We start from the raw sequence: 15,618 nt of genomic DNA on the forward strand, positions 1-15,618 counted from the left end.
TTTCTGTTAATTATAAAATGCCTTTATTAATTTTGTAAACAATATGTGAAAAGACAAACATTGTGCAAAATGCGTAGGAGTAAAAAAAAATAATTGCCAAATACAGTATATCTCTCGTCTTCAAGGTGAAACACTGTTGGCTTTCTTAGGCACTCCTTTGGTCACACCACAACGATTAACATAACAAAAATGTTGTGCTCAATCCTCTCATGTGTTTGTATCCAAAAGAAATTTCAAAAGCTACTCCACTGAGAATATGAAACCACAGAATATCTCTTACATTTCCAACACATTTCTTTAGGATAAGCAACAACACAAAAAAAGAATAGTGCAGACCCAGTAGGGAACCTTATCTAGACTATCTACTGTTTACTTTGAATGGTTACAGCAACGCCAGACAAGGCTGAAAGGACTGACAATAAATACAGCTTAAATAAAAATGGTCGCAAAATTGCAAATACTCTCTTTTCCTTTGAACAGACTTCCACTACAACTCATCTTACAAAGATACCGGACGAAAATAAATAACAAGACAGAAAGGAAGGTGCAAAAAATCATTCTGAATTGAGGAAAAACGCTATACAGTATACTCCCGTCTCTAGAAGAGTGTAAAATCCTCTTCAAATAGCCCCTATCTTCACTGTGCATATAGGGCACGTTCTGGTCTCATCTGGACCTGTTTCCACTCCTCAGCAGGCTCATACTCGGACACCCAGGCCAGTGAATGCTGGGTGGTTTGGCGTTCTGCCTCTGTCCATCTCTCTCTCTGCAGGTGGGAGGCAGGGCAATCCGGAAGAACACAGGGCACGGGGCTGCCCTCTCTTCCAGACCTTCACCGCAGCAGCTCTGGGCACTGGCCTCCCCGCGGAGGAAGTTTACAGGAGTCACAGACAAGGCAGGTCACCGTCACACCCCGGGCGTCTGGTGCAGTACAGCTGCTTGCATCGCCGAGGTGCAAGAGCCCACCTCTCCCTGCTCACCTTTGAACGGGCAAGATCCAGTCGGTGCTCCGACCAGCCGAGACACGCCATAGGGCGGCCCGGATTCGTGTTTCTACCTTGATGGCTAGCCTGCTTTTATCAACAGACCTGTTAAATGCACAGTTTAACAAAAAAACACACAACTGAGCCCAGTGCAAAGAGGCCCAGCAGTAAAGAGCTATAATCTCCGTGTTCTCCAAGCACAGCAGACCCCGGCCCCTAGTATGTCTGGAAACAGCGCAGCAGGCGCTCCTGTTCTGAGGAAATCCCCCACCGCGGTGCCTCAGGGGGTGGACCGGGGGACCGGAGCTGCGGCGAAGTCCTTCAGCTGGCCAACCTCAACCTGCCAGCCGGGCAGCTTCCGGCTGGCCAGGTGGCGGCGGGCGTGCTTGGTGAGGTGGTCGCTCCGCATGAAGCGGCTGTCGCACAGGGGGCAGGCGAAGCGCTTCTCGCCCGTGTGGGTGCGGCGGTGGCGCGAGAGCTCGTCTGAGCGCGCGAACCTCCTCTCGCAGCCCTCCCAGCTGCAGCAGAACGGCTTCTCACCTGCGCCGGGGGGAGGGGGGGGGGGGAGAGCGGTGAGCGGCAATTCCCACAATCCCGTGCACCAGCCAAGCGTCACATGTTAGAACCGGCGTGCCGACTGCATAATCACATTAGGACTGACGTGCCGATTATCTTATCTCGCACGAGCTCTGAGGATGCTGTTCAGCGACATAAACCCACAGATGCAAAGCCCCCCCCCTCCCTGTCACACACCAGGGTTCAGCCGGTTCATGTGTGTGCTGTCAAGTGGACTTTGGCTGACAAGATGCACCTGTACCGCGTGGTCAAGATAACGGCAGATTGGAGGAAGTGCCGTTACCCTTCCCTGTGGCTGTGAACCGCGAGTGACGGTGCCCATGCCCGGTTAACCCCCCCCGCGGACCCCCCCCGGAGCGCGGCCCTACCTGTGTGGGTCCTCATGTGGGCCTTCAGGTGCGAGCTCTTGAAGTAGGTCTTCCCACAGCCGGGGTGGCAGCAGCTGTGGCTGCGCACCCGGGGCGCGTCTGCCTGCGGGGCGGCCCGGTGCACCGCGGGGGCGAAGCCCGGGGCCGGGGCGATGGGGGCCAGCCTGGCGCCGCCGGGGGAGCCTCTCGCGGGCGGCCTGGCGGGGGCGGCGGGGCGCGGGACCAGGAGCATCACCGGGCCCTTGGGCGCCTGGGTTCCCATGAAGACCAGGGGCTGGCACACCGCTGTGGGCCGCGCCACCGGAGAGGAGGCGGCGGCGGCGGCGGGCACGATAGTGGCGACCAGGGGGCTAGCCGGGGAGGGGACGGGGAGCACCTGGCAGACGACGGGCACTGGCGAGACGCCAACAGCCGCCACGGCGGGGGCAGCCCCCAGCCCAGAACCCTGCGGCGGGCCGGCGGGGGCCGCGTTCTCCGACAGCAGGGGCGTAGCCGGGGAGGGGGGGGCGCGAGGCTGGACGTCCGCGGTGTGGCGGATCACGCTGGTGGCCCGAGACCTCGGCTGCCCCGCGGGGACGACGCCGGCGCGCGGCTCTTCCGCCGGGCTCTTGCCGGGCTCCGGCACGGGCGACGCACGGGCAGGCGGCGGGGCCACGTCGAAGGTGGGGGGGCTGTAAGGGGGCGTCATGCACTGGAGGACAAGAGGAGAAAGAGGGTCACACCCCGGGCGAGGGCCTTTCAACCCCCGAGGCGGGAAGCGTCAAGGACGGGGAAGGAGCTACTTACAAACGGCGAGGTCTGGCTGTCGTCCACCGGGCTGGCCAGCAGGGGGTCTTCGGCTTCCTCCCACACGTCCGAGGAGGGCGTGAGGGGCCTGACGTCCGCGCACCTCCTCCCGGCGGCCTTCCACCGGCAGCTCATGGACATGAGGGCCTCCGCCGCGTCCATGTCGCCCCTCTCCGCCGCCGAGAGGCCCCGCCAGCATCTCCCCGCCGCGACCTGTGGGGTTTCCCGGAGAGCACTGGGTCACAACTACCCCTGCGGGCTTCCGGCTTCCTGCCTCCCCCTCACGGCCCCCGAGCCAGGCTCCCACCACGGTTCTGAGACGCCCGCCCACCCCCCTGGTCTGCTGGAGGCACAGTGACAGGGGTAACTTTCCACTTGTGAAGCTGCCCTATTTTTACCCCGGCCTGCCTCCATCCCCCTGCCAGACGAAGCCTCGGTGTGGATTTCAACGAGGGCAGCGCCACCGCCTCAGGGCGGGCGCCTTGCCTGCTGGGCTGCGGAGGGCAAGATTTGGTGAGATGGCATAAAGGCATCAGAAAAACCTGATTGCGTGTGAGCGAGGGCTATCGCACTGAGCGGCTATGCGCCTAAAATTAGACCCAGGGCCACATGCATGGTCGTGTCGCGTCGAGAAGGACCCCACCCCACATCCAGAGACAGAAATAACCGGGGCGAGAGGGTGTCCCTGCTCTGTCTTGGCCGCAGAGCACTCTCTCCGGCACATTCCGACCTGCACGCACGCAGCGGCCCCGCCCCTCGCAGTCCCCGGGCCCCGGCGCCGTCTGATTGGCCCGCGGCTCCCCGCTGCGCGCCTGCCATTGGCCCGTCGGCCAGGAGGGTGGGCATGTGAACAGTGCGTGATCGGCCGCTGTTCTTCAGCACTGGGAGAACGTGAACCCGGGGGAACTGCAGTATCGTAACCTTTCCCCTACTTCTCGGCTACTGCCGGTCCAGCGCTGGAGACTGGCAAGGGTTTCTCTCATGCCGAGAAAACAACAACCCAGACATGGAGCTGCTACTGTTTCAAATACGAGCGACACGGCTTTCTGCAACACAAAGCCGGACAGTATCCTCATCAGCCTCTTTAGACCACTTCATCACCTCTCTTTTAGTTTTCGGCATTTTACACTCCAAAAAACAAAAACAAATAACCCAGGAAAACAAAACAGATCCACATTTTTGCAACGAAGAATCGTTTTATGCCCGTGGTTTCATGTTTTTATCAGCTGTAGCCCTTCATACTGGTAATATTTACGATGACTGCTCAATTACTTTAGCTATAGATATTAGCGCTGTCATTTTTATCACGCCTCGCTATATTTGTTTTCTCTCTCAAATACCTTTACATAAGGTGACGGGTGAATTCACAACAGTGAAGCGAGCTTTAAATGCACCGTTTAAAAAAAAAAAGACTACATTAAGCAAACGTTACTTACATCATTCTGCGGCTGGGGACGCAGGGTCTGACAGTTCAGCATCCTCTCTGGCTTTCAGCTAGAAATGCGTCGCCTATCAGTCCGTTAGCGATCCTTTGTTGCCGACAGCGGAAAGAAACCGCCTCTGCTGCTTTCTCAGGCTGAAATACAGCTCGTCATGTTTCTCCCGCAGCTCCATTCAGCCGACGCTTCGACTGCGGAGCGCCCACGGGGGCGGGCACCACCCGGCAGCCAATCAGAGGCAAAGGTGTGTGGGGCGCCGGCCAATCAGGGGGGGGGAGACGCGTGATCAGGGGCTGATGCGCGGCATGGAAGGCCTCGGTAGTGGCGTGGCCCGCGAGCGGCGGCCGGCATGTGCGCGCGGTGACGAGTGCGGGAAGTCCTCCCCGCCTCAGTCAGTGTCACGTAGTCTCCTCTCGCCGGCATGAGTAATCGTGTCGAAGAAGAGGTGGAAGAGGCGGGCGTCTGTCTGGGGGCGAGGAAGTACGAAGACGTGTGTCGCTCTTGATACTGGCAGGGGGGGAAGAGTGTGCGTCACCGTCGTGTTTTTGAACACTGGGGAGCTCCTGTCTGAAACGGCGCAGCGCACCGCCTGGAGATCTAAAGGATTCGGTGCTGAAGACTGCAGGAACGCAAAACGGGAGAAAAATAAACAGTTTAAAAGCGTCAGTTGATTATACAAGGGAAATAAAGCAGTGCAACAATTCCTACAGTTGATGATGATAATAATCATTTGAATAAGGCGTCGATTTGAGTTGTTCTGTATGTTAAGCTAGTGTCTGAAGACGTCGTGCACCAAACCACGACTTGATGAAGGGCTTCGCAGAAACTAAAGTAACAGTGATATGAAAATCATTATATGAAATTGCTGATTATTTTCTCAACGTCGTTTTGGACAAGTTCTCAGTCTGATCATACCTGAATGAGAATGGAGTGCATGTTCAGCAATAGGCTGATCCAACCACGGTGCGACAGGGAGCGCTACAGGGGGTTATTCTTGCTTTCTGCCATAAGACTGTCCAGCCCATCTACTGTGTGTCTGGGCAGAGGCAACATTGACATTGATCTGTTTTTGGACTAAACATTAAACTCCCTGCTTACATCTGTTTTTCCCTGTTTACAACTGTTTTTCGTGCAATATATGCTAGGGACTAGTGCATTATATTTTTATATTTATAATGTGAAATACAACTTTTTGTGTACTGTTCTGTTTTTTTGTATATTCTGTACTGTGAGCAACATTTTTTAGCGTACTTCTCACTGGCTGTGCTGACTGTATTGCCTTGTTGTATTATTTTGTTACACTGTGCTGTGTTGACTGTGCTAAGCTGCTGTTGCACTGCAATTTCCCTCACGGGATCAATAAAGTATCTTTTCTTAATGTTTTAACAATAAAGTTTTAAAACGACGATAGGCCATTGGGCTACGGCTCATCTGGTAGTTAGTAGCTGTTTGATTTGGATCTCTCATTCTTGGAAGAAACTGTTCATGTTTCAACAAGGCTTGCTAGCATGTCCCAGTCTCTCAAAACCTACCGTGTGAACAGGTGACCCTTCCCTTCAGGTTTAAACGAATTTCTGCGCAATTTCCCCTTGTCTCCTCTGCTTGGTGTTACACCGTCGACGCCGAAAAAGTCCACTGGGTTGACTGCGTTAATGCCTTTGAGGAATTGAGCGTACTTGTTTCAGGTCCTCTTGTACATGAGCAGATCACTGCTGAAACTCAGCTACGAAACAGGTAAAAATGCCTGTTTCAGCAAGTAGGCCAATAAAAGGGATCATTTAGGCTCGGAACAAAAGCCAGTAGACACAGGGGGCCGCCAGGGGCAGGGTGGAGATCAACTGCTGTGGAGCACTTTTGTGATTCCAGGTATTCAAGTCTTGACACTTGACAGCGCATTTAAAAAGCCTGTTTTGCCTAACTACTTTGGTGTCTCTTGCCTGTCTCCTGAATGTCTTGAGATTTTTTTCAGATGTGGTCTAAAAACCCCAATACACATCACTGTGACACAAAACACATCAATGAGGCCACGTCCTGTCATCTACAAAGGCCGGTGGCTTCGTCTCTTATTGTTCTGTCCAGACCACGGGCAGAAATTTGGCTGGAGGCCCAAAACGAAGGTGGTGTAATGAGCTTAATGCTTATAACCTGCCAGGAACACACGGTGACAGACATCTAACCGTGAGCAATCTGATGGGGAGTTCATTAGTTTATTTTATTTTTTCGTGGAGGAGTCCCACAGCTCTTACAGTCTGAAGCGGCTACATTTTTCCCCCCCGGGCATCTATTTTGTGCTGGAGACAGAGACGGGCCCAGTTACCGCTCTTGAGCTGCTGCCCAGCCGAGAGCTTTTGGGATTTGTCTGCAGACTGGAGGGGGAAAAAAAAATGCAGGAACCTTGCGGCTTGTCATGTCCGCTGGGTAGGCCAGTGTCAGCCTTCAATTATACGGATTAGATAAGTGGCAGCTGTCTGGGCGCTCATAGGCCTGCCCAGAATATCTGAACAAGGGGCCTCTGTAAACCGAGGCACTGACAGAATGTGCATGCCAGCAGCTTCGTATCCTTCTCATTAGAGCAGGCCTCCGCCATCGCTGTCACATACAGTAAATCAAGAGATTTATAGAGGCCGTAAATACATAGTCATCAACAGATATTATTTACTCAGTTCAAAAAATATAACGCTCATCCATTAAGCCATTAACAGATGTGATGATTTAGGGGGGAAAAAGTAATGAAATATTGGTGATACACTTTCCCAATGTATTATAATACTGCTGGTGATCATTTACTATTTACTGCCATGAGCTGGTCCTAGGTAGTGCTGACATGGCTTCTGTGAAATCGCCGTTCAGTAGCGTGTTCATATGTGGTTGCTCCGATTCTGTGTGACACAAACTGTCTCCTCTTTTTATACACCTCTTCTTGAATACCTTTGCCTTTTGTTGTGGCACCCTGATGGCTCAGTTTCGGTGATGCAGTGTCTTTGTTGAATAGTTTGTCTTAAAGTCCTGATTTTGTTTCATGCCAGTCAATCTCCCTTACTGCAGTGTGGGATATTTTGAATAGGTCTTACCTTTAGGGAAAATGGGTCCCTGCTAGTTTTAAGGAAAATTTTTAAATAAGAACCATTTGTTTTGGGAGAGTGAGGTTCTAGAAAGAAAAGTCACCTGTCGGAAAGAAAATTACTGAAGCCCGAAGGAGCTTTTGAAGTGCTGAAGTCAAACTGAGTATCCAAGCATAGAATTTCGTGGAACATTTATTGGACACATCTGACTCCTCAACACCTTATGTGCGAGCCCGTTCAGACAGGTGGGCAGTTCGTGGAAGCAGTCTGGGCGAAGTGCCTTGCTCAAGGGTCTCACAGCAGCCACCTCCAGAGGTTAAACTCTCCATGCACAAGTCTTCCCACTGTTCTCAGTGCAGGAACGCAGATTTCAAAAGCAAAGTTAGCGAGTGCAGGTTGGATAAAGTCTATCCAGACAAAAATCAATTTAGTCTCATATCTCAAAGAAAGTCCCACCCAATATTTTGGACTTTTTTTCTATAAATGGTTACAAACATTTTCTTTATTATTATCTGGGACCAAGAGAATATTACCACCTTTACACTCTTTTTGTTTTGTCTCAGCTTCCTATGGCCAGGAGCTGTGGGAGCTCAGACAGCGAGGGCGTCTAGCTCCTGACTGGAAGGTCCCGGGTTCAATCCCAGGCAGGGGCAAACGACAGAGCTCTAATTCCTTCCAGATGGCTCCCACGTCCACTCAACCTGCTTTCCAAATGAGCACTGGGGGTTAATCCTTCCGGGGAGGGGTAAAAGGCATGCCGGAGCATGGTGCTGACCACATCACCTCCACCTCCAGTGTCGGATGGTCAAGAAAAATGCAGCCCCTTGCCCCCACCCCCATTCCCCATGGGCCTTTGTGGCCTGAAAGGGAGACCTAACATACCTACCTTAATATGGCCAGTTCATACTGAGTCTTACCCCAGTGTCTGAGTCATGGCCAGAGGGATGAGCGCAGTCTGCAGGAGTCTCAGAGGAATTGTGGTTCTCGCTGGTGGGGTGGGGAGGAGGAGCTGAGGTGGCAGAGCGACGCCACTCATTCCTGGCTGAGTTCGCTGTCTTAAATTCCAGGGGTGAGACATCAGTGTCAACCCTCTGAATGTCCCTCTCTGGCAGAATATATTGTTCTAGGATGGTATGGTACTGATTCGAGGACTTCAGCTCACTTTTGATGTGGCTCAAATGCACATTAAAGCCACTTAAAATTGATTTAACATGCCAACATCGCTTGGCGGGTGATCTGTTTTTGACCAGTTTTTATCCAGCCGCTGTATCGCCCTGCAACTCACAGCTGGCAGCCCCACTGAAGCTCAGCAGGCGTGAATCTGTGCAGCACCTGGATAGGAGACCTGCTGCAAAGGCTACATTTGTTCCTAGAAGCAGTGCTAGCGGGGGCAGTAGGGGACCACTTGTGCTTACCCTGCATAAGTGGTCTTTATGCTCCAGTATAGTGACGGAGACACTATACTGTAAAAAAGGCGCTATCCTTTGGATGAGACGTAAAACGGAGGTCCTGTCTCTCCGCTGCCTTAAAAATCCCAGGGCATTTCTCGAAAAGAGTAGGGGTGTTACACCGGTCTCCTGGCCAAATTTCCCCCTGGCCTTTACAAATCATGGCCTCCTAATAACCCCATCTGTGAACTGGCTTCATCACTCTGCATCACAAGAGGCAGGCCTAGAAAGAGATGGATAGATTGTGTGAGAAAAGATATGGAGGTATGTGAAGTGAGTGAGGAAGATGTGCTCGACAGAGACAAATGGAGAAGAGCAACCAAAGCAGCTGACCCCAGGACAGTCTGGGACTAAGGCTGTGAAAAAGAAGAAGAAGAAGAAGAAGTGTAAAGGTTTAGTGGAGAAAGCATGTCTCTGAAGGAATAAACAAAAGCTAATGAATGACCAGTACTGGCACGTGTCTGTCTTTTGGTTTCACACAGAACTTAGCAAAAACCATTTCCGCAACGAATTAGGTGAAAGGTAATCAGAACATAATATTTGGCAAAGGAAGGAGCCCTTGTGACATTTTTGTTCTATGTAATCTTGATTAAGCTTTGGCTTTTCAAAGTAGAACTACTGGAAGACTTTAAGGTCTGAAACCTGTCAGTACAGATTATGGTGAGTTGGTCTCCAGATATCTACTGGACCAAGGTCTCAGGTACGTGTAATCAGTAGGGCTCTCATACTGTACATCTGTAAATGTCATTGGTAAATATTATTTAAAACATGTTAATGCGTATATTTAATAATACCCGTTTTTGATAATTATACATAATTAATGTATTTACATTTAGAAATATAGTTAAGAAAGATGCTGAGGTATACTGTATGTTAATGCTGGTCTATAAAACGGAACTTTAATGGAACTAAATATATCTTAAATATACATATATCACGTACTGGCTATTTTTCCAGTATTCCGCAATGTATTTAATTTCCTTACGGGATTTTTTCGCGTTATCTCCAACCTTTTTAACGTTTTAGACGGTTATTTGTTTACATCAGCCTGTGATGAGTTTATTACATTAGTTTCTAAAGCCAGTCGAAGCTCTGGTTAAAAATTAACGATCAAGGCTTTGCCGGAGACTGCGATCAAAAGTAAAGTGTTAACGGTACTGGATCGGAGAAAATGTTCCACTCGGAGAGGCTGTAGTGCTGATCAGGTTCAGTGCTAGCAAAAATGCAACCGACGTGCTTCTAAGCTGTAGTGTCGCCAATTGGTTTGGCTGGCAACAACATAAAACCCATAGAAAACACAGATGAGGACCATAAACTGTATAATTAAATTTTGAAAATGATTTTAAAACGGTAGTACTTTTTTCCCTCGAAGAAACCAGTTTTACATCCTCCGGAAGTTAAAAAACAACTGAATTTCCAGTGTTTCTAGTCTTCTGTTTGCGTGTTGTACGTGGTTACGAGAAAACCCCAACCAGGTCCCAACCTGCGCACCGTAAATGCACCGTGACAAGCGCTCCACATTCCCAGCCCGCTTAGCGCGCTTCGGTTTGGGGTTCGGGCTGTGGCTGGCGTCGTCTTCCTCGTAACCCCGCCTGCATTGTTTTCGTCAGTGTGGAGAGCAGGAAAGTCCCTCCTCGCCGTGGTGTGTCCGTCATCCGCGGGCAGGACTGGGGCAGGAGCTCCGCAGTCCTGGGGTGAAGTCCAATCCCGTCTCTCTGAGGTGTGTGTGCATGATAAAGCAGCTACTAAAAATGGAGGGACGGAGTCTGTCTTGCTTTGCTTTTGTCACAGACCAGAAGCAGTCTCTGTCTTCTGCACTAAATGTGCTTGCAAAGCCCTTCGGGCGACTCAGAATGGCTCTATATAGGGTGAGGTGTGAATGCATCCCTGCTGATTGTGAACATCTGAGCAGGAATGGAGTGTGAATGGACGTTAGGAGCTCAAGGTTTGGAACAGTACTGCATGACCGAAACAAAAAATGTATTTTGTACACGTTTATACTGAGGATTTGAAGAACCTTATCTCTAATAAATAAAAAATACTATCAAACTAAAGATTTGTAGAAGCTTGCGCAGACGTTTTATTGAACAGGCATGACAGTTAAAATAATTATGCTGTTTAGTGTTTGTCATCAACAGGGATGGTCCACAGGGGTCTACTGTGAACTTCACAGGCTGGCTTCTGTTGGAAGCAGGACAAGCTACTTATCAGACTCGCATGGTCTGTGTCTGAGTGCTGATGCTGTCTGGTGCGGTCCTGTCTTATTCTCCCGAGCCTGATCGCCGGTCTCTGACCCCAGGATGCCAGACATCACCGCCAGCTCATTCCTCAGATATTTCAAGAGCTCGATGCTGGGGAGCAGGACATAACTGTCACATTCTCATGTAATATTTCAAGATACACTCCTCACAGCCACCTGTAGAAGGCTCCACAGTGAAAACACTACTTTTTCTCTTTACTTCTCAGTGTGGAGTTAACCTCTACATGCTCTTTTGACACAAAATATCCTTTTTTTTTTAAAGGACAGCAGTGGACCAAAATACTGATGTTTTTAAGCTTTTGAGAAATACAGTATTATTGTATGATGGAACAAGTAATAGGTTTATTCCCCGCTGAAAAGAGAAGAAAAGAAACACAATGTTTCGTCTGTGGAGCCTTCTTCGGGTGTCACACCACCTTCACACTTGAAAAAGGCTCCACAGCCGAAACGTTGTGTTTCTTTTCTTCTCTTTTCAGCAGGGAATAAACCTTTACTTGTTCCTTTGCAGCCTACGCATGCTGACACAGCTAGCCTATTCAAACTATTTTTGCATGATGCCTAACATTAACTATACTATAGCTAATTCTTCTATATACTATGGTCGATGTTACTATAGCATTGACTATAGTAGCCCTTTAGTAGTGTAAGAGTGTTATGGTAATTGATATAATGAATGTATTGTGCTCTAACTAGACAATAGAAATGCTTTTTTTACACTGGTAATTGGTAATTGAGAAATCAAGCCTTTATTATGTCTGCTTGCTGCTAAATGTACTGCCCTTTTGGTAACACCTAGTACGTACTGCCTGTGGGAGCCCTGCACCATCTGAGCCAGGAAGTGACACACAGGCTGTTTCCTGAGATTACAGGCCTCTCTCCTGCTTAACGTCATAGTCTTGAAAGTTAGAGGAGCCCCAGGACACCTCACGGCCTTCCAGTGAATTCCATGGAATGCAGATATTTTATCCAGCCTCTTCTCTGACACTATTTCCAGAGATCCTTTCTCCAGGAAGGAGGAGTGGAATCGGGGGGCTTGCTGTGTGGAAGCACGTGATCAGTGCAAGTCTTGCCTATCTGCCAGTGACAGGGGAGGTGATTTTAGGAGACGGCTGATCTATTACTAATCATGTTACTGGGTCAAACCTTATTGTGAAATGTTTTCCCACCTGATTAGAAGAGACTTTAATCTCGTTACGGCTGGGCTAGTGCTGTTCCAAGCAGTCATTGAGCTAGAACATTTTAGGTTTAGTTTTGCATGGGGTTGGCAAAAATCTGGGGGTGTTTTGCCCTCTCCCTGTCATGTGCCACCACTGTAAAAATATCTCTAGGCCGACTCTTCCATTTTTAGAAAATATTGATAAAAATGATCATGGTTATGATTGGATTTGTAACTTGGAAATGCTGAACAGTTACTTGCAGATTGAATTCAATTGAAGTAGTTACCTGAAGAAGCAAGCTGGCTAGGCTATATATCCTATATGCTGTATTAGAGGAACAACACTAGGAAGGGGAAGTAACTCACTTTGTGACAGCTTGAACCTGATACCCCTTTATAGTATGGACTGTTAGCCCTTCATTTGCTCATCTATGGACAGCATGTTGCTCCATTATACTTTTGGACAATCAATCTGTATAAACCTATACACATTTTGCACATATTCTATTGTTTTTACAGTGACTATGATCATCATATTTTGCACACACCTATGTATTTATTTTTATTTATTTATTTTGTATAATTTTTCATCTATTCTGATGTCTGTTTTTGCTTGTCTTGGGCTGGCCTGCTGTAACACATCAATTTCCCTACAGGATCAATAAAGTCTTATCTATCTATCTTTATCTCTTGCTTGTTCTACCAACAGAAAGTAATGTACTGTTTGTGAATTTAGTCACTCTGTAACACAACATAGGAGCTGAGTGGTGCAGTGTTTAGGGTTATAGACTCAAAGCTGTACACTTGTGGGTTTGAATCCCAGGTGAGATATTGCTATATTGTACCCTTATGCATGGAACTTCTGCTGACTTGTTCCAGTAAAATACCCAGTTGTATAAATAGGTGCAAATGTTAATAGCTTTGGATAAAGGTGTCAGACAAATAGCTGGGTGCTTCTCCAGAGTCTGTCTGGTCTGCCTGAGCTTTTGTGAGCATGGCACGGGAATCGAAACAACAGCAGAAAACCCGGCAGCACGATCCCTTTAGCAAAATTTGGATTTAAGTTTTTAGATTAATGGGTAGAATTACAAACCTATGCAGGAATGGACTACATATACAGTAGTTCAGGTGGGTAGCTGTGTCAGCATGCGTAGGCTGCAAAGGAACAAGTAATAGGTTTATTCCATGCTGAAAAAAACTAATTCTGTTACTGTACATATACAGTAACAGAATTCGCAAACACATAGCTCTAGAGCAACATGAAAGCCTGTTTCTACCCTGCTGTTCTGGGTTTCCATATCAAAGCCAGGACCTCTGTGTCCAGCTGTCCCTGAATGTGATTTGTTCTTGCTCACGCTAACCTCTGTTGAAAAAAAAAACCTCCCTCTGAAAAATCAGCAAACGAAGATTCACAATTTACATCTAAAACCATAGCGGGAGCCTCCGATGTTGATTGAAGACGAAATGAAAGGCTCATTGGTTATGGTTATGTGTGGCTGGTTATATGTCCTGGGTCTGTGATCTTATCCACCCCTTTCTCCACTGGCCCTTGCTGACCAGTCTGTGGCCAGCTAACAGCCCGATGCTTGTGAAACGCCATATCCTGATTTCCCACTGGGGATAAGGCTATATCAGGTTTTCCTGCTGAGGATAGATGAGGAAACAGTAGTTAAGTATTCCTTTACTTTGTATCAAACAGAGCTGCTGGTGGACAAGACCCTTACAATAGTTGTTCCAAAACTGAAATAATCAAAAGGCCCTGAAAAAAGACCCTGAAATAATCAAAGTGTACCATATAGCCGTTCAAGTAGGGAGCTGCGTCAGCATGCGCAGGCTGCAAAGGAACAGGTAAAGGTTTATTCCGTGCTAAAAAGAGAGGAAAAGAAACACAATGTTTCGGCTGTGGTGCCTTCTTTGGGTCACCTCCTTCACCCAAAGAAGGCTCCACAGACGAAACATTGTGTTTCTTTTCTTCTCTTTTCAAAGTGTACCATACTTTAGTTGCAGTGAAAAGCTTGCCTTTATGTTTTAAAGAATTAATGCAGGAACGGTAAATCTGCTTTGAACTACAAATGATCCCATCCTTCTTAAATAAACTTACAGAGGGTTTGATACTTATTTCTACAAAATGTGTAAGAAAATATTTCTGTACAGAGGGTGGCACAGTGTATACATAGCTTTGCTGCCTTGTAGCAGTGGGCTCTGGGTTCAATTCCTGCGGTGTTATCTATGTGAAGCTTGTATGCTCTCACTGGGTTTGTGTGGGTTTCTTCAAGGTGCTCTGTTTTCCTACCAAAGTCCAAAGACAAGTGTGAGTGTAGTAGTTCAGGTGGGTAGCTGCGTCAGCATGCGTAGGCTGCAAAGGAACAAGTAATAGGTTTATTCCATGCTGAAAAAAAGAAGAAAGAGAACACAACGTTTCGGCCGTGGAGCCTTCTTCAGGTGTGACACCTGAAGAAGGCTCCACGGCCGAAACGTTGTGTTCTCTTTCTTCTTTTTTTCAGCATGGAATAAACCTATTAAGTGTGAGTGTATATCTGCGTGTGCCCTGTGATGGACTTGCAACCCGTCCGGGGTGTATCCTATCTTGTCATATCACCCTGCAGCTCACAGCTGGCAGCCCCACTGCAGCTCAGCAGGTGTGAGCCTGGCCAGTACCTGGATGGGAGACTCCTGGGAAAAACTAAGGTTGCTTGTGGAAGAGATATTAGTGGGGCCAGTAGGGGGCGCTCCCCCTGTGGTCTGTGTGGGTCCTTATGCCCCACTATACTGACGGGGATACTGTAAAAGACCGCCGTCCTTTGGATGAGACATAAAACCGAGGTCCTGACTCTCTGTGGTCAATAAAAATCCCAGGGCATATCCAAAAAGAGTAGGGGTGTTACACTGGTGTCCTGGCCTAATTTCCCCCTGGCCTTCACCAATCATGGCCTCCTAATAATTCCCATCTATGAATTGTCTTTATCACTCTGTTCTCCTCCCCACTGAGAGCTGGTGTGTGAGGAGCGTACTGGTGCATCACGTAGCTGGGGGCTGCACACTGGTGATGGTGGAGGGGTCCCCATTACCTGTAAAGCGCATTGAGTGGAGTGTCCAGAAAAGCACGACATACAGTAAGTGTAAGGAATCATTATTATTGTGCCTTTTACTTGCTGGGTTAGCTCCCCTACAACACTGTACTTGATACGGCAGTCCAGAAAATGGGTGAATGGATGCATATTGCTGCAGATTTCATTTTCTGCATGGCCATTATTAATTGTGTTGACCTGTATTCAATTAATACAACAAGCATACTGCATAACAGCTCAGAAAGTAGTGTTAATATGCGTTGCATAGTATCCTAATTCTTATGTAGAGATGACTCAGGTTGTACAGGAACTAAAATCAATGTGCAGCTCTTATTTCTCAACCCTGCTGGGAAACGAGGTCCAATGGGGTGCCAGCTTGTGGACATCAAAACAAGAACCCGGCCAAGGTCACCACTGGAAGCTGTGTATAAGTCTGCCACCTGCTGGTGACGTCGTGAAACAACACTTCTTT

General features: G+C 48.5%; 1 protein-coding gene across 1 annotated transcript; it reads right to left on the reverse strand.

Moving 5' to 3' along the window:
• LOC148651006 (Krueppel-like factor 10) lies at positions 1-4,358 on the reverse strand. Its single transcript, XM_088600752.1, has 4 exons — positions 4,150-4,358; positions 2,714-2,926; positions 1,928-2,618; positions 1-1,523 (listed from the first exon to the last, which is right to left on the reverse strand). The coding sequence occupies exons 1-4, from the start codon at positions 4,189-4,191 to the stop codon at positions 1,264-1,266; spliced, it is 1,206 nt and encodes a 401-aa protein (XP_088456878.1). The 5' UTR covers positions 4,192-4,358; the 3' UTR covers positions 1-1,263.
• Positions 4,359-15,618: the final 11,260 nt, after the last annotated feature.

This window comes from Lepisosteus platostomus, chromosome 12, assembly GCF_059453375.1.
Source record: "Lepisosteus platostomus isolate fLepPlt1 chromosome 12, fLepPlt1.hap1, whole genome shotgun sequence".
Classification (NCBI taxonomy): Eukaryota; Metazoa; Chordata; class Actinopteri; order Semionotiformes; family Lepisosteidae; genus Lepisosteus; species Lepisosteus platostomus.

Coding starts and splice junctions, on each gene's coding strand:
- LOC148651006 (XM_088600752.1), bottom strand. CDS start 4,191: ATGCTGAACTGTCAGACCCTGCGTCCCCAGCCGCAGAATGAT. Junction 2,927..4,149: donor GTCCCCAGCCGCAGAATGAT/GTAAGTAACGTT, acceptor GAAACCCCACAG/GTCGCGGCGGGGAGATGCTG. Junction 1,524..1,927: donor CCACATGAGGACCCACACAG/GTAGGGCCGCGC, acceptor CCCCCGGCGCAG/GTGAGAAGCCGTTCTGCTGC.